We start from the raw sequence: 24,823 nt of genomic DNA, 5'->3' as shown, positions 1-24,823 counted from the left end.
TCTAAGTATGGTACTCGTGATTAAAAATGATAAGAGAAAACTTAATAGTTAAACAAACACACTTATGCAAAAATAATTTTAATTAGCAAAAGAATAATATAAAGAAAGAAAAAGAAAAAAAAATATCAAATCACCGAAAAGAAAAGAAGAAAAAAAATCAATTCAAATCTGGTGGGTCATTTAAATTTATTTCAGTGTCTTCTTCATGTGGTTGGTACTCTAGATATAGCTTTAATCTTTGACCATTAACTTTAAACGTGACACCGTTCTTTGGGTCCTTAATTTCAATTGCCCCATGTGGAAAAACAATATGTACAATAAATGGGCCAGACCAACGAGAGCATAACTTACCTGGGAATAGTTGCAAGCGAGAATTGAATAAAAGCACTTTCTGACCTGGAGTGAATGATTTTCTCATAATTTGCTTGTCATGGAAGACTTTCATTCGTTGCTTGTAAATCTTGGCATTTTCGTATGCATCATTGTGAATTTCTTCAAGTTCTGCCAGTTGTAATCTTCTTTCTGAGCTGGCTTGCTGCATGTCAAAATTGAATTTCTTGATGGCCCAATATGCACGATGCTCGAGTTCCACAGGTAGGTGACAACTTTTCCATACACTAGCCTATAGGGTGACATCCCAATCGGGGTCTTGAAAGCAGTTCTATATGCCCATAATGCATCATCAAGTCTTAATGACCAATCTTTTCTGTCTAGCCTTACCGTTTTTTCTAATATGTGCTTTATTTCTTGATTGGAGATCTCAACTTGGCCACTGGTTTGCGGATGATATAGGGTCGCCACTTTGTGAGTGACTGAATACTTTGTCAAAAGAGTTTTGAATGCTTTGTTACAAAAGTGGGCACCACCATCACTGATTATTGCTCGAGGGAATCCAAAGCGTGAGACAATGTTGCTTTTCAAAATGCTATCACCACCTTGTGATCATTGGTCCTACATGAAATTGCTTCTACCCATTTCGATACGTAGTCAACAGCAACCAATATGTATTGATGGCCAAAAGAAGGGGAAAATGGTCCCATGAAGTCGATACCTCATACATCAAAAATCTCAACCACTAAAATTGGATTTAGTGGCATCATGTTCCTTCGTGTAATGCTCCTCATTCATTGACACCTATCACATGAAGAACAAAAAGTGTAAGCATCTCGAAATGTAGTTGGCCAATAAAAACCACATTGTAAAACTTTAGTTGCTGTTTTCTTAGCACTGAAATGGCCTCCACAAGCTTGTTCATGACAGAATGAAAGAATATTCTGAATTTCATTTTCTGGGACACATCGTCTAACAATTTAGTCTGCACAATACTTAAACAAATACGGGTCATCCCAAAAGAAATTCTTTATCTCTGCAAAGAATTTAGCCTTATCTTGCTTGGTCCAATGCTCTGGAAGTTTACCTATAACAAGATAATTAGCTATATCAGCATACCAAGGTAATACTTCCACACTCATTAATTGTTCATCTGGAAATGACTCATTCAATATTAATGGCTCTGTAATTGTGTCAAAATGGAGACAAGAGAGGTGGTCCGCCATAACATTTTCTGTCCTTTTCTTATACCCAACGAATTAGTCTAGCTTTTGCATCTTTCTTTGTGAGAAGATATTTAAGAGCAGCATGATCTGTGAACACGATTATTTTACAACCAATGAGATAAGATCGAAATTTCTCTAATGCAAACACTACTGCCAGCATTTCTTTTTCAGTAGTTGAATAGTTCAACTGTGCATCATTCAATGTCATACTAGCATAGTAAATAACGTGGGGAATTCGATCAACTCTTTGTCCTAATACTATTCCTACTGCATAATCAGATGCATCACACATGAGCTCAAATGGTAAGCTCCAATTTGGGGGCTGAATGATGGGTGATGATGTCAACAACTGCTTTAACTTTTCAAATGCCAAAAGACATGAATCATCAAAGACAAAAGGTACATCCTTAGCAAGTAAATTGCATAAGGGTCTAGAAACTTTGCTAAAATCTTTAATGAAACGTCTATAGAAACCAGCATGCCCAAAGAAAGATCTTACTTCTCTGACTGTTTTGGGTGGAGGAAGATTAGAAATGAGATCCATCTTGGCTTTGTCAACCTCAATACCTTTGCTCGAAATGATGTGACCGAGAACAATACCTTGTTTTACTATAAAATGACATTTCTCCCAATTTAAGACCAAATTCTTCTCGATACATCTCTGCAGAATGCTTAACATGCATGTTTAGATGATGTAAACATTGATCAAACGAATCACCAAAGACAGAAAAGTCATCCATAAAGACTTCAAGGAATCGTTCAACCATATCAGAAAAAATGCTTAACATGCATCGTTGAAATGTAGTAGGTGCATTACATAATCCAAATGGCGTTCTCTTATATGCAAATGTGCCAAAAGGGCAAGTGAAAAAGGTCTTCTCTTGATCTTTTGGTGCTATGGGGATCTGATTGTATCCTAAGTAGCCATCTAGAAAGCAATAAAATTGATGGCCTGTTAATCTATCAAGCATTTGATCAATAAATGGTAGAGGAAAATGGTCTTTACGTGTGACAGAATTCAACTTTCTATAATCAATGCATACACGCCATCCTGTAGTTACTCTAGTGGGTATCAATTCATTATTAGCATTGGTAACTACTGTGACTCCTGACTTTTTGGGGACGACTTGCACAGAACTGACCCATGAACTATCAGAAATGGGGTAAATGATACCTACATCTAATAGCTTTAGGACTTCAGTTTTAACAACTTCTTTCATATTAGGATTTAACCGACGTTGCATTTCCCTAGTAGATTTAGCATTTTCATTAAGATGAATGTAATGCATACAGTCTACTAGATTTATACCTTTTATGTCTGCTATGGTCTATCCTAATGCTCCTTTGTGCTATTTTAAAACATCCAACAACTTACCTTTTTGTTCGTTATTTAGGGATGATGAGATGATTACCGGTAGAGTACTTTCTTCTCCCAAAAATACATATTCCAATGTGTTGGGCAATGGTTTGAGCTCGAGTTTTGGTGGTGATTTTGATGGTAGGATGAGTTTCTTCTCTGATGGTGCTAGTTGTTCAACTCTTGACTTCCATTTATTAGTGTCCATGGATGGTGCTGAGTCAAGTAGGGCGTTGACCTCATCGACTGATTTGTCAATATCAAAATCTAAACCAAAGTGAGTTAAACATGTTTGTAAAGGATCATCACTAAGGTTTGAAAGAAAAGTGTCATCAACTATTGTTTCTATTAAATCCACATCAATAATTCCATCATCTGCATTGTGAGGTTGCTTGGCAATGTTGAAGATGTTCAGCTCCATAGTCATGTTGCCGAAGGACAACTGTATATTTCCAGTCCTGCATTGAATGTGAGCATCCGCAGTTGCCAAGAAAGGTCGGCCTAGAATAATGGGGATGTGCTTCCTTGAATCTTGTATTGGTTGAGTGTCAATTACAATGAAATCAACAGGAAAATAAAACTTGTCTACCTGGATAAGCACGTCCTCCACAATACAACAAGGTATTTTTGTGGACCGATCTGCAAGCTGTAACACCACTGGAGTTGGGTGTAATTCTCCAAGTCCAAGTTTTAAAAATACTGAATAAGGCAACAAATTTACACTAGCTCCTAAATCCAATAAAGCATTCTCAATTGTGTGGTTCCCTATACTACATGAGATAGTGGGGGAGCCTGGGTCTTTGCATTTTAAAGGAATTTTATATTGGAGTATAGAACTAACGTTTTATGTTAAAAATGCCTTCTTTTGAACATGCATATTTCTCTTTTTAGTACAAAGGTCTTTAAGAAACTTGGCATAAGATGGAACTTGTTTAATAGCATCAAGTAAAAGGATATTAACACTTACCTGTTTGAAGATTTCAAGAATCTCACCTATGGATTTTCCCTTTTTTTCTTTAGCTAACCTCTGAGGAAATGGAGCTTTCGGAACATATTCTCGTGGGTTGGTTTCTTCTCTCTCCTCCGGTGATGAGTCCTCAACATTCACAGATACAATTTGATTTTCTTTTGTCACCGACATCTCCACTTTGTTGTCGACTTCTTTTCCTTTTCGCAAGGTCATGACTGCTTTGACCTCTCCATGCTGCTGTGGTGAACTAGTACTTGCTTCATGTACTCCTTTAGGATTAGGCACTGGTTGACTTGGAAATTTACTTTTCTCAACGGTCATTGCCAAAGTCTGAACTGAAGAAGCAAGTTGTCCCACCATCTTCTCGAGGCTTGAAACTGATTGAGCTTGTGAGTTGAAACCTGCTCTCAACTCATTTCGTAGTCCATCAATGGTGCGGTTCTGTTGCTCAATTGTGGAGTGAGTAACATTCTTGAAATTCTGGAATGCATCATCCCATGGTCTGGGTTGAGAGTAGTTTTAGTTCTGATTGAATGGTCTAAATGGGGGCTGAGAGGCTTGAGGATTTTAAGGAATTGGTGGAGCTGGAACTGCTAGTCCATTTTGTTGGAATCCTTGAGACCATGAAAATTTGGGGTAGTCTCTTCATCCAGGGTTATATGTGTTGGAGTATGGATTGTAATTCGATGGTTTTCTCATTACACCTATGGCATTGGCTTGATCTGAGTATGAGTCATGGTCATGTGGCTCTGTTGATTTAGCAGTCGATAACGATGCTATTTGTCAAGAGAGACCTTCAATTATCGCTTTGACTTCTTTAATTTCTGAACTTGACTCGCCAATGTGAACCTTATTTACTCCCTTAATTCTTCTAGTATTCCTGAGTGATCGACTCCGTTGTTGGGAATTATCCGCTTGTCGCTGGAAGAATTCCCAAATCTCTGATGCACTTTTTGACATTAGCTCTCCTCCACTTATTGCCATTAGCCATTCTTACACATTCGGCAATAAGCCCTCCAAAAAGTATTGGCATTGGTGCCATTTCGCGTACCATGATGTGGACACTTCAAAAGTAGCCCATTGAATCGCTCTCACGTTTCAAAAAACTGCTTGTCATCTCTCTGGGTAAATTCTGAGATTTCCCTGCGAATAGCATTGGTTTTATGCACTGGGAAATATTTATTCAAAAATTTAGTTACCATTTATTCCCATGATGCAATGCTATTAGTAGGCAATGTATTAAGCCATGAATGAGCTCTATCCTTTAAAGAAAATGGGAATAGTCTAAGTTTTACATCATCATCTGAAAAATTCTCATATTTAAATGTTTGACAAATGGCATGAAAATCATTCAAATGATTATATGGGTCCTCATTTTCTAGGCCATAAAATGTAGGGAGACAATTTAGCACACTAGGTTTTAGTTCAAAACTTCTAGCAGCTACATTTGGGTATCTTATGCATGATGTGCTCAAATTAGCTAAAGGACTGAAGTAGTCCTTAAATGTCCTCTCCTGTGGTGCTTGTAAATCCATTCCAAATTTATTTTTAACGTGTTTGTGTGTGCGAAGTGTTTTTTCTAGTTCAAGGTCTATAGGTTCAAGATTAGGTAATAATGACCTACGACCATGCATGCAAAGAACAAAAAATAAATGGGAACAAAAAAATAAAAATAAAGAAGAATGAGAAATTACGTTACTAACCTTATCACGCTGTTAAAACCTTTCTATAAAAATACACAAAAATAAATACGTGAAATAAATTAACTAAAAATAAATTAATAAGATAAACAAAAAAATTACAAAGAAAAATAAATTACAGAATTTTAAAGAAGAGAAAAAGAAAAGAAATACTAATCTTTAAATGTAGATTCACTTTTTTTTTCTTTCTTTTTTTTTAATAAGAAAAAAATATGAGAAAACAAATAAAAGAAATTATTCACAAAAATTAATTCTATAAATTAAAATAACTTACCTCCCCGGCAACGGCGCCAAAAACTTGTTGTGCAAATTTTAATGTACTCGCAAGCGCACAAATTTATTATAGAATAGATTAATGGAGACGAGTGTCGATCCCACGAGGAGGTGGATTTTAATTATGTGTAGAATTAATTTTGTAAATGGGTGATTGGATTTGTGGTAGAAATAATTTGGAATATGCTAAAACTTAAATTAAAATGGCGAGAATAAATTCTAAAATTGGAATTGAAATGGCGAGAATAAATTGAAGAGAATTCTATTGAAATGTCGTACTTGGGTATCTGGATTCGTATCAACATGCATCATGGGCTAAATAATCCTTATTAATGCCAATTAAATCATGAGGGGGGAATCAACACCTCATGAACCACGCTCTAATCAATATGGTGCTAAGGGCTTATCGTGCCAAATAATAATAATCTTGTACTAGGGGGCCGGTGAAACCAAAGCGGTACTAGACAAGATTAGTATTATTTGTCGACGAGAAGTCAAAACATCCACAAAATTAGAGGAGAAGAGAAAATAAATTTACCAAATAAAGCCCATGACACATGTTAAGACTTCACCTTCAACTCAAGCTTGAAAGAAAATTAGCTACTCATAATTGAACTAGGGGCAAAATGAGAATTTATTAAAGTACATAGAAAATACAAGATGGAGAAGGAATTACAGAAAATGGAGTCCAAAAATAGATTCAGAGATATCAAATTAGGGGGGAGAGGCCCCCTTTTTATAGATACATGGAGTAAATCATGGTCATCGGATTAAAAACAGTTTGGACGCTCAGGATTGCGCCACGTCATCAGTCAACAGTACGCGATTTGACCACGCGGGTGAACAGTAACACGGTTTGACCCGGCTTTGAATAGTAACGCGGACAGTACCGTACATGTGAATAGTACCGTACATGTGAACAATGTCATTTTTCCTTTTATGCTCCTCCTAAGGTTTTCGACCGTCCTGAGATCAAAAGTGATGTCCGTTTTATCGTTTGATCTCTCGTTTATTGTGAAATGACTATGATGCCCCTAAAATACACAAAATACTTAATTAAAATAAAACACACATAATTAAATTACAAGAACCTTAAATACATAAAAGTAAGGGTTGGTAGTAAGACTTAAAATGTAAAATGACGATTTTCTCCTTTATAAATATACATTTTCTAACACTCAACAGCTACCTACGAAAAACCGGCTATTTTTATGTGTGCGATGCTGAGATAAAGCATTCATATACATTTGTGCCACTTACTTGAAAAAAAACCTATTATTTGTATGCGTGTAGCGTGGAGATAAAGCATTCAGATACATTAGTTATCACTTACTGAGCAAGTGCAAGTAAGCATGGACATGCTGTAGATCAGTGGTAGAAGATTAGAAAATAATAGATACAACAAATTCAATAATCAAGATAGTATAATGATTAAGGACACTTACCTCATCTTTCAGCCATCTTCATGGACCGCTCTTATTATCGCGCAAAATTACCTTATGGCCGACTCACTCCGATTTCTTCACAATACTACTAATCGAACTCATAACATAATATTGGATTATCAAGCCTTTTCAATAGGTCTATATCAACACATAATGCGTCATCCACATTTATAACTTTCTTTGCAAGAAGACTTTCAACATTATGGCTTTCCGCCTTTTGGTTAGGGTGTATGGACTACATGTAACTTCTTCAATTGATGTCCAAACAAACTCACACCTGGTCACTTTGTCGGTATACAAACACTTTTATCATGGAGGTCTCTCGCCGACTACATGCTGCAGTCTTTCATTTGTCATTCAAATCATATTCAAATGGTTTACTATTGAGATTTTCAATTCTCCAAAATTCAGTGGCACCTATCAAATAAGAATTCACTATATGAGCGTTGCAAATGCGAAGTTAAATTTTATGATTTTATAGATTTATTTAGTTGTTAATATGTTGATTTTTTTTTCATTTGCTAAGTTTATGATTCTGATTGGTTGCTGAGAAAATTATGGTTGAATTGTTTTTGTTTTGTTTATTTATTGAACTGGACTTGATTAGTTTCCTTAATTAATTAATTTTGGCTGAGTTTATTGAACTAGCCTTGATTCACTTGTTTGTTGAGTTTATGATTCTGTTTGGTTGCTGAGAAAATTATAACTAAGTTATTTTGTTTCATTTGTTTATTGATCTAGCTTTGATTAATTAATTATGGCTGAGTTTGTTGGACTAGCCTTAATTCATTTGTTTGTTGAGTATGGTAGTGGGAATTAGTAGCGCTGATGTTTATCTTTGAGTTTATTGAGTTTGTTAAGTGCATAGTTATTTCTATTAGGTAATATTTTAAAGAATTTGATGTGCTTTACTCTGTGATAAGTTTCAGTTTTCATTGTGCCAATCTTAAACAAATCTATGACTTCTGGGTAACAAGTTCTAGGTTTCTTACACCGGATTCTTTTAAATTATGTCATTTTACATTTGTGAAATTATATAAACTTATCTCTCTGAGCTTCTCATCTTCAAATTTTCTTCTAATACATAATTATTATGCTTGATGTGGTAATTATCTCTGTAACTTGATTATACTTACTTTTCACTTTAAAATTTATAATGTTGAGTGTGGACCTCCTTCATTGGCAATTATTATTAACCTGTGACTTAAGCATTTGCATTTCTCAAATTATATAAACTTCTGTTTGAGCTTCCCATCTTCAATTTTTCTTCATTACGAGTGATCCGTTGAGGAAGCATTTGATGCTGTAAATAAGGTAGAATCACTTGGAGATTACACGAAAACTAGTATAACCTCAATACATGGAGGACAAATTTAGCACAAGAGATATATAATCAATGGAGAGCAAGTAGGCAGAGCACATGAAAACTCCTTAAAAAAAATTTGTTATGCTTTTGTTATTCCATTTTCTAGATTATAGATATAATATTTATTTTTGACTTTGGGGATTTTGCATTCTAGTGGTTCCCTCTTAATGGTTAAATGTGATAATGTAATATGGATGTTTTTTATTTTATTTTATCACTTTGTCTACAGCTCTATTTCTAGTTTGCCTCAATTGAGATTTGGTGTTCTTTACTATTAATTTTTTATGTTATATAAATGTGAATTACAACAAGATTATCATTGTTGTTCAGTTTTTGTTGCTTTGATGCTCAAAGCTTTCTGGTTTTGATGGTTTGCTTTTGTGAGTGAAAAATTATTGCTACTACTCTAGTCTTCAGACTAGAGATAGTGGTGGTTTTTGTGTGATTTGCTTGTAGGACTAAGTGGTGTTTTTTTTGTTTTTTTGTTAGTAAAATTCAAATCTTATAGTCTCCTCAATTAAAAAGAACAAATAATTATCTTCTTGTGTACATACTTTGCTCCCTACTCTTTAATTTACTCACATGTTTATTACTTGTGATTAAACAATCTTTAAATTTCTATTTTTTTTTTCATTTTGTACATACTATTATTTTGATTTTTTTAAATGTCAAAATTGATGAGCATTTAAATTTTTTAAGGTTATGATATACAACACCCAAAATTACTATTTAATCCTTGCTATTAATAAAGTTATGTATTTATAGATATACACATACACACATATATATTTGATAGAATCTTTTCCTTTAAAAAAAATTGACAATTTAAATTTTTTTTTATGTATGAAAGTTTACATCATATGTAATTTTTAATATTGATAGTTTAGTATTAAGCCAAAAAATAAATTTGTGCAATCAAAAAAATTATAATCCATTTCCCTATAAAACTTTATATTAAACCAAACAATAAAATTTAATTTTACTATTCTCATCTTCTCCCTTTCGTTCCTCTCCTATTCCCCCATTATTCAAACCAAACATCACCTAAGAGAAATACTTTTACACCAGTCAATCAAACAAATATTTCCACATCGACCACACAGGCACGTGACGCTAACCAATAACCAAAATCTTCCAATGACTAGACATTTCCTGCAGAAGATTAATACAGTAGAGCACAAAATAGACATTATCAAACTCAACATGTATAATAAACAAAACAGTATCACTTTATTATTATAGCAAGCCATGGCCTACCAAAGATGGAGATCTAACAAGCATGTTTAAACAACATAACCTTAAACAAATAACCCAGTCCGACAGACAACAGGAGATCCATCACACTGATTAACATGCATTGTACAGACAATAGAACCATAAAAAGATAAACCCAAGTCTGAGAGAACAGTTTCAATCCACAAGCCCCTAGGGCTTGCCATGGGAGAGATCCCCATATCCATCATCTGAATGCGAGGTATTCGTAAGGTCCTAACCAACATTAGCTAGTAGCTTTGCATAATTCCTCCCTTCTGGAGCTAGTAGCTTTGCATAATTCCTCCCTTCTGGATCATATCCAGCAGCGCCATTACAAAGCCCATATAACAGAATCATAGATAGCTTGCTCAGCTAAGACATGACATAATCGTACCTGAAAAAAATCAAAATAAAATCCAAAATACAACTGTTAGAGAAAGCAAAAAAAAAAATTGTAGTCACACCACAGGACAAAATCACTGAGGAAACAAATCAAATAGTGCCATAAGAAATGTTTACATATGAAGAACAAAAAGACAAGTCTAGAAATCAAAACCTCAGCAGCAACTTGGGAACATTTTGGAACATAGGTACTCCGAAGTTGGCGCGACGAATCGCGCGCTGGTGCAGGCCCTTCACGTCGTCATCCTGCACCAGCAATTGGGTAGGTTTGATTGATTGCTATTCAGAATCATCATAAATTTCTCCATCATCAGAAAACTCATCAAATGATCTCATATCAAGCTGGTAGCGGAGTATTCCACCAATACCGCCAAAGCCTCTGCAAAACTGGGATCCCTCTTGTGATTTGTTGGTAACAAACTCGAGTGTGCAACCAAACCTCCTGTATTCATTTGCAAACCACTCAAGCAGCGATGACTTTTCCTGAACCTCCAATTCAGCAGAGGTGGCAGAATCACGAAAGTTGTTCTGATTGGTCTCTTGCTCCCTGTTCAAATGTTTTATGACAATCTCACCAGTAACAGTATTTTTCAAGACATACCTAGTAATGTCCAAATTTTCCCAAACAATTAGCGTGTCGACAGCACCCATATCCAAAGCTTTCAGCGTGTCATCAGCACCAAAAACATACTTCCCAGTATCCTGGCTTATCTCTTCAAAATACTTTCCTATCAAACGCTTCTCTTGTATAAACTTCACATTGGACAGACTTTCAGCAGATAGCTCAATTGCCTGGTTAAATCCATTCTCCCCTCCATAAGAAACATCTACTACTTTCAAAATTTTAGCCTGAAGGCGAGGATCAAACATATCTGACTGACTAAGCTCAGTTTTAAAGTCGGCTGATCCAGCAAGTACTAGTCCCGAAACATTAGGCTGGCTAGTGGCAGGATTGATATAAAACTGTGTGGCAAGTTCAGCTGTTTTCCTCACATAGTTATGGCGCTTCTCCATTCGAAGTCGGGCAAACCGAAGGGCTGACTGTCCACCTCTTCCATGTTTCTTTGGAAGGTCAACACTGAACTTGTGAAGCACCTCACGGGTGTTACCACTTAGAGTCCCAAAAAGGGTTCCATTACCATCCATGACAATAAAACCAAACTTGTCATCAGACTCCAACAGTTCATTCAGAGCGTCAGTGTGAAACTTATTGTCACAGAGGTAAAGAGATGCATTAATAGGCCTGAAAGGCTCGAAGTCAATTGTAACCTTCTTTTCCTTCCCATCATCAGTAACAATTGTTCCCGTGTACAGCACAAGCCCATTGGGAGGGACCTTGTTGTAAAGCTTCAATCTTTGCTGAGCAGATGTGATTGCACCCAATACAGATTGACGATTGACCCTGCTTTTGATGTTTGAAGCAGTTCCAAACTCATCACCCAGCATTTTTGTGACTCGTGATACCTGATCACGAGGAGGCATGATTAAAGATATCATGCTGGTACCATTTCCTCTAGCAGCTTCAAGTGCTTTGATCAACTTCTTAATCTTCCAAATCTCAATATTTTTATCAGTCTCCTGACCATCTGCCATTGTAAAGTGGATACAGTAACTCTAAAACAGTGATAAAAGCACCTGTAAAAACACGTAAAACCAAAATGAGGTTATCTATTAGACAATCACACATTCAAAAGATACCTCCATGCATGCTAAAAGTTTCCACGAATCGTAGTGAATAAAATATGGTGAAATAAAATTAATGACTCAAATAAGTGGTTTACATTGGGGGGGGGGGGGGGGGGGGGAACACACAAGTCAAAATCTCACAAGGGGATAGCAATATCAGAAAGCAAAAAGCTACTTACCCTGCCCTACGTTGGAACCAATGGGGATACAAAGAAACTATCCAAAAACTGAACCAATATACGGCACATAAAGAAGCATAATTCAAATGCATATAAGCAAGATGACCCAAACACGATCAAAATAAGTGAAAAAGAACTCAACTTCATATATCATATATTAGTTGGAACACAGCCGAACGAGCTTGGAAAAAAAAATTGCAAAAGGCACTAAATAATTTGAAATGATAGGAACTCACTCTCATTTTAAGGCAGTGCTACAAACTCTCTAGTTACACATAAATCAAATTGATAAATAAAATATTTTTATTTTTTGAAAAGTTTCACAAGTCCAGGTTTCATGAATTGAGATAATAATCTTTCATGATTAATTAAGTTCGTTCTTGCCGACAGCTTTCAGCACTTAGTTTAAACCATAGGTCGTGAATCTCCACTATTCTATCCAAATAATACATCTCTTCCATGGCTTAGTGGCAAGACATCCGGATGGGTACTAATAGGCCAGGCAGTGGAATAAAGAAGTTTGTTTTGCGGAAAAAAACATTGATATCCTTTTTTTCATTTCTTTTTCCTATTTTGATTCAGTTTTTCTTTTAAAGTTTTTCCTTAACTTTAAATTTTACACTAGCCAAATTGCTGATAGAAGTTGTATCTATTTAAATAATAAATGCAATACATAATACTAAAATAGTTATTATCAAGGCCACCATTGAGGCATAGTTTGCTCAATTCTTTTAACTATTGCTAAATTTCGAATTGAAAAAATGGAAATTCAAAGGCTAACAATCAAATCAAAATATACCTTTGGAAATTCAAAGGCTAACAATCAAATCAAAATATACCTTTGCCCTAAGTAATCAGCAAAAAGTGGCTTCGATTAAAAAAAAGGTAAATTATATCCTTAAACAAATTAGTGGAAAAGCCAGGGACCAAAACGATAAAATACTAATAAAAAAAAACAGTTGAATATTCATCTTATGGTACTGATAAGTATCTCCGACATAAAGTATTCATATCTGTGTTTAGAACTTGCGAACAATGAGGACCTAAATGATAAAATATGATTTTTTAAATTATTTTTTAATAAATTAATTTTTATTATTAATTTATTAATTTATTATCGATTTTTTAATTAACCTAGAACTTTAACATATCAACACTATATATATATATATATAATTCAATCCCATGCAAACAAATCTCAAAAACGCAAAGAAAGGCTAAGCTCAAAAGAAACTCTCCTTTCTCCCAAATAGAAAGATTTAACTACCATATATATGTGACACCTTACGTACCGTATTCAGATTAAATTGGAATTAAAAAAATTGAGAAAATTTATTTTAAGATAAACAGATTAGTTTATAGCCATCAACCGAATAATTAAAAATATCAGTTTGATTTGATATGTAATTTTCCTAAATCGTCATCCATAATCACCAACAGAAAAGATACAAATTTAATAAAAATTAAAAAAGTACAAATATAGCAATAATTATGAAAAAATTAATGAAAAGAAAATTCCAAAAGGAACATCAGCTGCTTCAATCGACAGAAATAATAAAAATCAAATAAAAAATAATAAAAGAAAACGAAATAAAATATACCGAGAATTGCAGATCGGTTTCTAACAAACAAGAGGATGGAATTTGCTTAACTCGTAGGAGAAGGGAGGATGTAATAAGAATAAAAGTAATGATATCAATGGGGAAGAATCGTATTTATTTTGCGAACGTTAACCACGAGTGTTCGGTTAACCAAACATTTAACTATGGTTAAGGTAAAATAGTGGGAAATGAATCCTAGGTTAAGAGTTAACCGACTTGCGGGGTGCCGTGTCGTGCATGGGAAAGCCAGAGAGAACCGCTGATTTTTTTTCTATTGGGCCTTGATTGAGCCCGATTCAGATCCATGGCCCAAAATAATGCAAAGGCTTCCTAAAAATTAGAAATGAGGGTTGATATCGACGCAATCGATGTTGTAATTTTTGACAAGATCCACTAACTCTACGGGAACACCATATAAATGAACAAGTATGGGTTAATTAAAATTGATATGATTATTAAATGATTTAGATTTGGATTTAAAATTTCTAACAGATTACTTATTTATGGTGCGATTAATTATTATTTAGTTATATTAGATTGACTTGTTTTTATTTAATAAGACTGTGTGATATTTTTCATATTTTATAAAATATTTAGTTGTATTTAAAAAAAACATTGACTAATTTTTTTATTAAGCAGGCAGTATTATAAATTTTCGAGTTGAATATATACAAGTATGCTAAAATGATGATTTTCTTCTTCCATAAAAAGTTTAAAATTATGTTAAATAAGTAACATGATTATGAAAAAAATTGTTTGCACAAAAACTTATATTTATAATACATTATTTTAAAAATAATAAAAACTCATTGGCTTAGAATTTGAGATTTTGGGCACGACTAATAAATAGATCTTATTTAGGTTAACTCAATTTTAATATGATATAAAGAAAATTAAAGTATAACATAAACATGACAATTCAACCCAAATTATTATCTCTATAAATCACATCCTGTTTATATGGTAATTTATAGAAAAAAATTATGATTTTCCCGAAATTTATATAGATTAGTAGTCTAGATAATCAATTAATTAAATTCCTGCCCTTTTTTTCATGTAACTTAAGTGATCTTAACCATTTTGTACTTCAAAAGCTTAGAAGTGTCTCAACAAAAATTAATTTTGTTATAAGTATGTCAACAAAAAGTCAAAAACACTTGACCTAACTTACAAAAGAAAAAATTAAAAAGGAATTATTGATTGATTATGAAAACTATTTAATTAATTTGAATTTTAAACCAACACTAAGGATTTTAACGTAAATTGTTATTTTTAGTAAAAATAAAAATACATTGGCTTTTTCACTATTTGAAGAAGGGACAGAAACGTGGAAAGGACAAATAGAGAGAGAGAGTGAACGAAAGTGATGGCATGGAGATGACAATTATCACGGAGCACTAGGGAACTGAGTATCTTACTCTGCCATGCCTCTCATTCAAGCTCCTCCGCTAGGTATGTGTACCATTTTCTCTTAAATTTGATGGCTCTTGATGACAATTAAATGAATTACCACCATTTCGTTTCATTTCAGATCAAAGATTTTTGGATGGGCACTCTGCTTATTTTGTTGTTTCGGTGGCATTTCTTGTGATCTCTAACTTTGTTCTCAAGGATCTCCAATTGAATGGAAGAGGAATTAGAAATAATGGGTCAAACATGATATATCTATGTAATGCCATGTCCATCGGAGACCAAAATGACAACGAAGGACAACTATGCTTTTGCTGACAGCTAAACTGTAACTCACTCCTTCTTTTTTTATGGTTAATAATGTTGACTAATTTTAGGAGCTTTCCAAATAATTGCTAATAAACCTGCAGTGTAAAGCCAAAAACTAATTGGTTTTCTTTTATGCTGTAATTTTTTTAAAACTTTCACAGGAGTATTTGTGGAGAAAAACTACATGGACTTGAGGAACTCCCTATCTTGATTCGTGAGTGCAGTGGGATTGAGCCCCAATTATGGGCCAGATACCGTATATCAACTCTGTCTTTTTCATGTCATTTTTTGTTATCTTCCCCATTGTACATTGATATTCAAAGTTTTTTTTTTAATCTTTTTTTCTTTTTTTTGAGTTCTTTTTAATCTTTCTTTCTGTTTACCTTGTGTGTGTTTTAATTATTATTGTCATGTCTCTGTGCTGGAAAATTTATGTTAAAATTGAAAGTTCAATAAATAGTTATAGAGCCTATTTATAACTATCTACAATCTTGTTTCTAAATGTCAGACGCATGTAGTATTCAGCTTCAATAACATAGGTGCTCCTAGTTACTTCTCCTAATAAGGTCTCTTAGGGTGTACCAGAGATATCTGACCCCATTTTTCTTACCAGGTGATTTTTTTGTATTACAGAAAACTTGAAAAGTTAAAAAAAATAAAAATTACTCCGTTAAAAAAAAAATAAAAGAAACAATGGAAGTTATGTGAAGTGTTTCAAAGATGAAAGGAGCAGGTCATGTGTACATTTACTTAAAACATGGTACTATTTTACACTTCGTATTATGAGTATTTACATAATGACAGTATGAAAGCAGATATGTCTCTCGTTCATTTGTCTTTTGTACACCACTGCAGCTGAGTAGATCCTTGACCTGAAATAGAGTACTTATTTTAAACCCTTTTGTTTCTGTTGCACAGCAATCTGAAGAAAATTTCCTTCAATAAAAAATTCTTCTGCATCTTATAGATTCTTTGAGATCTTCGTAGCTTAGTGGAGTATTTGTGTTCTTTGGGTTGTGTGAGTCTTCTCCGACAAGAAAACATAGTTGATTTTGGAAAGGGTACATACATAAGCAGTGCTTACTGTAGGTAGCTTCAATTTTTTTTTTTTTTTTTTGGGCATACTGTAACTTCCACCAGCCAAATTTTGTCCTGGTTATCATTAACAACATATCAAACCATCTCCAATAGCTAAGTAACTTTTACCCTTTGGTAATCTTCCTGTTGTATACTGTGTCATAGTAATCCATTTTCCTGGAACTTATCAAACATTCAAATGAAATGACGGCTAAGGTTAGAGCGTGTTATATATAAGTGCATTAATAGAAAACCAAGACTTTCCCATTGAAATCAGAGGAAGTTATTTCTTAATAAGTTATTTTATAATTTGAGCACATAACTCTATTGAAAAACGCATTCATGTAAAAACACACAAAATTATTGTGGTTTAACGATTAGCGAAGAGGATGCCCATGGTCAGTTTCTTTTCCTGTTCACTCTCTAGCCTTCCTGTGTTAAATTTCGATGAGCATTTAAGAGTTTGGAAGATCCGGCTTCTTAGTTAATTTGTGTTACAAAAAAGGGCAAAGTGTTTACCCTAGTCGGTTTTCGTTGGAGGTCCCAACTCTTCATATTCGTTTTACAATATTGATCCCCAATGCCCGTGTAAGTTAGTATTTCTGAAATATCTTAAGTTGGTTCTGCTAGGTGTGTCTTCTTATGTTTTTCCCTCCTTTTTTATTTTTTTGGTCAGATGAATCCTGATTTTTTTTCTTTCATATTGTTTACTTATGAAATAATTTCTGCAATGAAGTGTCTGAGATACCTTGGCGATGCTGAGATGTAACCTTTATACTTTAGCCAATTACAGAGCAGCTTTAGTGAGTCCAAGTATTACTTTTTGTTTCAGTTTTACCATTAGCAAAAGTAAATGAGACACATGGTTCTTCATGCCCACATGATGCCTCCACTCTGCTAAATATTATAGGCCATACTAGATGACTTATATATTCATTACAGATTTTCCCAATTCATTTATGCACTAATCTACCCACTTTATGTTGTGCTTTTTACTTGGAATTCTATGTTGTCATCTCATCAACGGACCTTTCATATCAACACAGATATGGGGGTTGAGAAGGGCATTCGTTTGGGAGGATTGAATCACGCACGGATGTCTAAGGCATTTGAATACCTTTCAAGCCGGGGAAGCCCTTACCTGTTGATATTGCTACCATTTTAGCTTTTATTTTTTTACCCTGAGATACTATTTTGGCCAAGTGAAATGAAATAAATGGAATTTCGGAAAGACTTACTATGACTATTTGCTCTCTTGTGTTAGCAATCAATTTTATGTACTGTCTTGAAGTTTTTGATTGACAGTCGAATAATCGGCAGTGTTGTCCAGTATTTTGATCATTATTCGCAGTAGCATCTTTTACTCTCTCCTACATGACTTTCGGGCTAAACGAATGGCTAATGTAATGCCAAAATCTGCACAATACTGGAACTTTGCTTGGATTGTAGATCCAATGATTGTTTTTGTGTCTACTATGTTTAAGATATGCAAGTATTAGCAATATGACACTAGAAATATAACCTTGCAGCTCAGTTTATTTCTTGGATATTGTTGTCTATTTGCTCAACAGCTCAAGTATCTTGCTTGGTAATAATGACTGATGCTATAGAATTGATGCAACTCAAAACGGTAAATTTATTAAACAGCATTGAAAATAGAAATAATTTCATTTTTATTAATCCAATTTTCCTTTTTAGACATGTTCCTGATTAAAGCCTACATCACAAGATAGTTGGATTCCGCTGTTCCTTGAATACTATTGGATATAGAAAATAATTGCAATATTAGGCAACAATATTCAGATAAACAGAAAATGCTCAAAGAATCACTTAAAATGTCACATGATATATGATGTGAGTAGATCCTTGAATGATCCAATCCTCACAAACTTTGAACTGTTTGTTATATTTGAGGCTTAAAGGAGAGAATAAATTTATTTTTCTCTGACGTCTTCAAATTTTTAAAAATTTCGATATTCACGTTGAATCCAAATGCAGTCCGAGAAATAAGGTTATGTATGGTAGTGGGCATCGGATTAGCTCAGATAAATCCAATAAAAAAAATCGGATATTGCTTAAAAGGATTTGGATATTGCTAACTATTGAAACGACTATTGTTCTTGCAATCCGATCGGATTTGCTTTAGATCAGATTTGGGTTGATCTAAACAATCCCATCAGCTTGCACCTAAAAAAAAAAAAAGAATTCAAAAGAAAAGTATTAGTTGATAATACATAATTATAAAAATAAAAATAAATATTAAATTATTGATTTAATATAAGTTAAAATCAAAATATTATTTTACATAATACAACCCATATTATATAAAATAAATATTGTATTAAAATTTAATATAAAAATAATGCATACAACCTAATGTAATATTACTAATGTAAAATAATATAGGCGTCAAACGTATCTTAAATTTCTCGATTATTTATGGACAAAACAATTTTAATTGAGCGGCTTAACTGTGAATATTTTGAAAAAAAATATATTTAATTTGTGAAATGCTTTTGAAAAAAATAACTAAATATTAAAATTTGAAAGGGGTTAATTTCATCCCTGTTATATTTGTTTTGATATTTTATTACACTAGTGACAATTATTTTAATAATATCCATATAATTTGCACTTCGACGCGAGCTGCAATTAAAAATAGATTAATTTTACTTATATATCTTTTGTCCGCTGTCTTTTGTCTTCGTCATCTCCAGCTTCCTTTTGTTTTCCTTTTTTTTTTCCCTCATTTTCTCCTTCTTTCTTTGTCTTCTCCAAGCTTCATCTTCTCCATGTCCAAAGCACAACAGCACCTGCGAGTTCATGGAGCCAAAGCAACAGTGATAACAATTCATGGCTGCGATCCGGAGCCACGCGATGGCGGGGTATTGCAACAAATGCCATCTACAAAGAAACCGCACCGCCGCTCGTGAAGCCCTCGCCGCCACCACTGCCAAATTAAAGCTTAGTTATTTTAGGATTTGATTAGTTTCGTTTGGTTTGGGGAATTCTTTTTTAATTTTTAGATTGGAATGATTTAGATATGAAGTTGCAGACCTGAAGAGGCTATCTCAGAGATTAGCAAAAGTTGAATTTGAAAATGTTGTAACTGTGTTATGGTTTATTGTGGATTAAAAAACCTAAGGTTGAAATTCCTCAGCGTTGCGACAGGATCTGGTTTTTGATGCTTTAAATCATAAAGCCAAAAGATGCTGTAATTGAAAGAGAACATAAGGGAGAACATACTGATAGAACGTTGTTAAAAAATGTATTGGATATCTTTGTTGCTTCAGGCAGATGGATTGGTTGCTATTAATAAAATTTTGAAATAGCAAATATTTACTAATTTGTGAAATTAGAACTAATAAAAAAAAATATTAGGTTTATATCATACTTTATGATTCATTAGAGATTTACTTACTTTTTGTGTTAAAAAATCACTTTGATTTATGAGAATATTTTTTTAAAAAAATTAGTTTGATTTATCTTTAAAAAGTTTAGATTTAGGTTTAATTTATATTTTTTTATAAAAGAAAATAAAAAATGAATGCCTGGGAGTAGAAACATCAGTTTTCTAAAGAACTGACCATTTCTATTGGCGTTAGAATTAACAATCAAAGGTAATGGAGTGTCACTTACGTGACTATTATTAAAGTAATTGTAATCCGTGCAAAGAATATTGTGTAATAGTCAACCTACCATGCAGCGCTGTACTTGATACAGCGCATGCATGCAACCGGTACAACCAGTTTTTAACCGGATAATATAATGAAAATTATATTTTTATTTATTTTTAATGTGAAAAAATTATGAAAAAAAGGATAAAATTATAATTAAATGAGGAAAAATATTATAATAATTTTAAATTTAAAAATAGTACAAAAAATATATAAAATATAAATATACCACAAAATGATTATATTTCTACTTATTTTGTCACATTTCAATATTTATAATGCATATTTCAAGTTTATTTTTCAATTCCTATTTTTCGTGACGCTTTATCTAAATTTTGGTACATTGTTCCAACTCATTTTCCCACTAGTTTTTGGTTCTATATATCCACTCTTTTCATTAATTTCTAACTTTTTAAGTGAATATTTCAAGTTTATTTTTATATCTCTATAATGTGTTAAACTTTATCTAGTTATTGGTGAATTGTTCTGATTTATTTTTCTACCACTTTTTGGTTCTATATTCCTATTATTTTTATTGAATTCTAACATTTTGGATAAATATATCAAGTTTAGTTTTTAGATCTCTACTTCTCATTTGAATTTATTAAATTCTTGGTAAATTATTTCCATTTTTGGGTTAACTTCTTCGACTCTTGTTCCCGCCATTTTTTAGTTCTATATTCCTAATATTTTTATTGAATTCCAAAATTTTGTTTAGATATTTCAAGTTCAATTTCTAGATCCCTACTTTCCGTTGAAATTTATCAAATTTTTGGTAAGTTGTTTCAATTCATTTTTCCATTAGTTATTAGTTCTCTATTTCTAGTTCTTTCATTAAATTTCTAATTTTTAGGTTAATATTGTTAACATATATGTTTCCATAATATTGATTTTGATGATAACAAACAAGATTAAGAATGATTAATCTTTTAAGCTCAAATTATTTAATATTCTTTTTAAATAAATCATTATTTTCACATTATAAATGTTTTATATTTAATGGAAAAATGATTTTATGAAATTGATTGTTTTTATTCTTTTTAAATAAATCATTATTTTCACATTATAAATGTTTCATATTTAATGGAAAAATAATTTTATGAAATTGGTTGTTTTTCAAAGTTAATGGTTTAATTGAAAGAATTTTGAAAACTTTGAAATAAACAAGTATTGCTTGAAATCTTGGTAAAGGACTTATTTGAAAAGTTTCATAGCATTTTGGGCTATACCATAATTTCATAAAGTTTTGGGATTAACAAAGCATTACTTAGAAATTCTGAAATTGGATCTATTTGCAAACTTTCATAACATTTTGGGCCATAATATAATTTTATAAAGTTTTGGGGTCAAACTATAAATTTAGAAAATATGTCACTGTAGCAAACGGCTAACCGTTTATTTAAAACGGCTAACTGATAATTTTCAGAAAGCATGTTCTACATAGTATTGTTAAAATAATGCTACTGGAACATAACGGTGAACTGTTTACTGAAAATGGTTAACCGATTATTTCCAGATTGCTAACCTTGAACCATTTAGTAAGAACGGTTAAAATAAATTTGTTTTGCCGATCTCTGGAATTTAACGGCGAAAGGGTAATCCTAAACGGTAAACCGTTTATTTGAAAATTGGCCCAACGGTAACTTTGACCAGCCTAAACGGTTAACCGTTAATGGTTAACGGCGAACCGTTTTCTAGCAGACAGTCTATAATGACTAGTTTTTCAGCTCCAACTATAAATAAGCTCAATCCAATTCAAACAAGAAGAATTCCAACGATCATCATTGAGCAAAATATTGAGAATACAACTTTCATTGAGCTTTTAAATTCTTGTATTCATCTCATTCATTCACACATTGAGCTTTCACTTATGATCAAACACATTGTGTGAGAGAGATTCATTTGTAATCTTTTTTGTAAAATCAAGTTAAAAGATTGTAAGTGTTGGGATACACTTGGGTTAAGAGATTGGGGATAATCTCTTGTTGTAAAGGTCCATTGACACCTTGGAAGTCAATTGTAAGCGTTTGAAGCCTTGGGAGGCTAGCTTAGTGAAATCCTCAAGCCTGGTGTGCTTGGAGGCGTGGACGTAGGCGGAGATTGCCGAACCACGTAAAAATCCTTGAGTTTGCTTTCTCTTCCCTTACTCATTTATTATTGTGCTTTTATTGAATTTATTGTTTTCGAATTTATTAAGGCATTAGATTAAATTGTTGTGTGGTTTGCCTAGGATAATTTTAAAATCTCAATTCACCCCCCCTCCCCTCTTGGGTTGCCTAGTTAGTATTTCAATTGGTATCAAAGCGAGGTGCTCTTGTGTAGACTTAACCGTCTAGAGTTAAAGATCAATAGCAACCCAAATTAGTTCAACTTTCATGGAAGGCCAATCCACCACTAGACCTCCATTCTTTGATGGTAATGACTATCCTTATTGGAAAACTAGGATGAGAGTGTTTTTACAAGCCTTAGATTATGAAATATGAGAAATAGTTTGTGATGATTCATTCATTCCTAGGAAGAATGTTTTAAGTGAATTGGATAAGAAAAATATGTCTTTAAATTCCAAGTCTATGAATGCTTTATTTTGTGACTTAGATAAAAAGGAATTTCATAGAGTTTCAAATTGTTCTAATGCTTATGAAATTTGGAGAAAACTTGAAATTGTGTATGAGGAGACTACAAACGAGGAGGAATTTCATGAAGTGTCGAATTTGGCACTTATGGCAATTGGAGATGAATCGGATGATGAACTTGATGAGGTAAATCATCTTCCTACTTATGATGAATTACATGATGCGTTTAAAGAATTGTATAATGAGTGGATGAAAATTGGTAAAAAGAATGCATGTTTTAAAAAGAAAATGGTAAAGCTCACAAATGAAAATGAATCTCTAAGTGCAAAGATTACATGTCTAGAATTAGAGAATAAAACATTGCATGATGAAGTTACATTATCAAATGAGAAATTTAGCACTTCACAAAAGCATCTAGAATCACATGTAGATAACTTGAAAAATGAAAATGATGCTTTACAAAAATGCAATGATTCATTAAATGAAAAGATTAAAGGACTAGAGTTAGATAATAAAATGTTGCATGATAGAATTGCATCATTCACATGTAAACAAAGTACTTTGTATGAGCATGAGAAATCACATGTTGATGAATTAATAAATGAAAATGAAACACTTAAGAAAAGGAGCAATGAGTTGAATGAGATTGTTTTGAAATTCACAAATGGGCAAAAGATGTTGGATAACATGCTTAATTCACAAAAATGTGTGTTTGATAAAGGAGGACTTGGGTATAAGCCTTATTTGAAACAAAAATATTATAAGAATTATTTTGTTAAGGCTACCTCCACAAATGATCAAATTGTATGTTATTATTGCAATCAAAATGATCATATGAAGAATAGATGTCCAATTAAAAGAAATGTGTATTATGGAGTCAAATGTATTTGGGTTCCAAAGGAACTAAATCTAACATTCAAGGACCCAAGAGTATTTGGGTACCAAAGGGTACAACTTGAATTTGTTTTTGTAGGTACCATAAACAAGAAATGGTGGAGAGTTCCTTGATGAAGCTTGTGGAGATAATCACTTGATCATAATCTAAAGCAAAAATAATGAGGCAAGATGATTTAATTGTTTTGATAACTATTATTGCCTTATTGATTATAAGTGATGGTATTTTAATCTTAGTAAATATTTAACACTTCATTTGGTATCATAACATTAAGTGCATTAACATGATGTGGATAAGTTTATCTTGGCTATTTATTATATTGAGTGAATCATGATAAATGAATTTGCAAAAGTATGCTTGTATGTTTACATGATGGAATTATCATTGTGTTTAACATTGAGTGCTTTATCATGATGCATGGTTATATATATAAGATGATAGCTTGTCAACTCATCATGATAGCTTTGTTTGATTTTGATGATTATGTAATGCCTACGCTTGATAAATGATATGCTTGAATTATTAATCTTCGAATACTTACATATTTCATGATTGTGTGATGTATATGCATGATAGATGAGTTATATGTTATTTCTTGCATTAGAAGTGATCATGGTGGATAATTAGAAAATCATGCATTTGAGATTTTTTTGTAATGATTTTGCCATTGAGTATAAATTTTCATCACCTATAACTCCACATCAAAATGGAGTTGTAGAGAGAAATGATAGGTCTATTCAAAAAATGGTTAAGACCACATTGATTAGACATCATCTCAATAATACTCTCTATGAGCCTTGGAAATATAGAAAACCCAACATTAGTTATTGCAAAGTTTTTGGATGCAAATGTTATATTTTGAACACAAAAGATAATCTTGGCAAATTTGATCCAAAATTTGATGTTGGTATTTTTTTTGGCTATTCAAACACAAGCAAAACTTATGGAGTGTATAACAAAAGAACTTTGATTGTGGAAGAATTTATACATATTATATTTGATGAGTCTAATTCTTCCTCTACGGAGAAAGTTGTTGTTGATGATAATGTAGATGAAAAGCTACAAGAAGATTATCAAATGATAGCCAAAAGAA

At 32.8% G+C, this 24,823-nt stretch overlaps 1 protein-coding gene, 1 long non-coding RNA gene and 1 other non-coding gene across 4 annotated transcripts; 2 read left to right on the top strand and 1 right to left on the bottom strand.

Moving 5' to 3' along the window:
* The first annotated feature begins 4,930 nt into the window (after positions 1-4,930).
* On the top strand, positions 4,931-5,034 carry LOC112096581. Its single transcript, XR_002904482.1, has one exon. It is a non-coding gene; the product is annotated as a small nucleolar RNA R71 (small nucleolar RNA).
* A 4,839-nt stretch (positions 5,035-9,873) lies between these two features.
* Positions 9,874-13,919, bottom strand: LOC18035577 (eukaryotic peptide chain release factor subunit 1-3). 2 transcript variants are annotated; one of them, XM_024178935.1, is made up of 3 exons: positions 13,790-13,919; positions 10,441-11,958; positions 9,874-10,315 (listed from the first exon to the last, which is right to left on the bottom strand). In XM_024178935.1, exon 2 carries the CDS (start codon positions 11,914-11,916, stop codon positions 10,603-10,605), a length of 1,314 nt encoding a protein of 437 aa, XP_024034703.1. In that variant the 5' UTR covers positions 11,917-11,958; positions 13,790-13,919; the 3' UTR covers positions 9,874-10,315; positions 10,441-10,602. The 2 variants fall into 2 exon arrangements, with proteins under 2 accessions (XP_024034703.1, XP_006423875.1); XM_006423812.2 differs by having other exon boundaries at positions 9,879-10,315; positions 10,478-11,958.
* A 1,204-nt stretch (positions 13,920-15,123) lies between these two features.
* On the top strand, positions 15,124-15,805 carry LOC112096199. Its single transcript, XR_002904309.1, has 3 exons — positions 15,124-15,241; positions 15,321-15,527; positions 15,670-15,805. It is a non-coding gene; the product is annotated as an uncharacterized LOC112096199 (long non-coding RNA).
* The last annotated feature ends 9,018 nt before the right edge of the window (positions 15,806-24,823 follow it).

This window comes from Citrus clementina, unplaced genomic scaffold (assembly GCF_000493195.1).
Source record: "Citrus clementina cultivar Clemenules unplaced genomic scaffold, Citrus_clementina_v1.0 scaffold_8, whole genome shotgun sequence".
Taxonomy (NCBI): Eukaryota; Viridiplantae; Streptophyta; class Magnoliopsida; order Sapindales; family Rutaceae; genus Citrus; species Citrus x clementina.
The sequence above is the reverse complement of the archived record's forward strand: the minus strand, read 5'-3'. Positions and strand labels throughout refer to the sequence as shown.

Excerpts from the sequence above, each read along its gene's own strand:
- LOC18035577 (XM_024178935.1), bottom strand. The coding sequence starts at position 11,916 with ATGGCAGATGGTCAGGAGACTGATAAAAATATTGAGATTTGGAAGATT.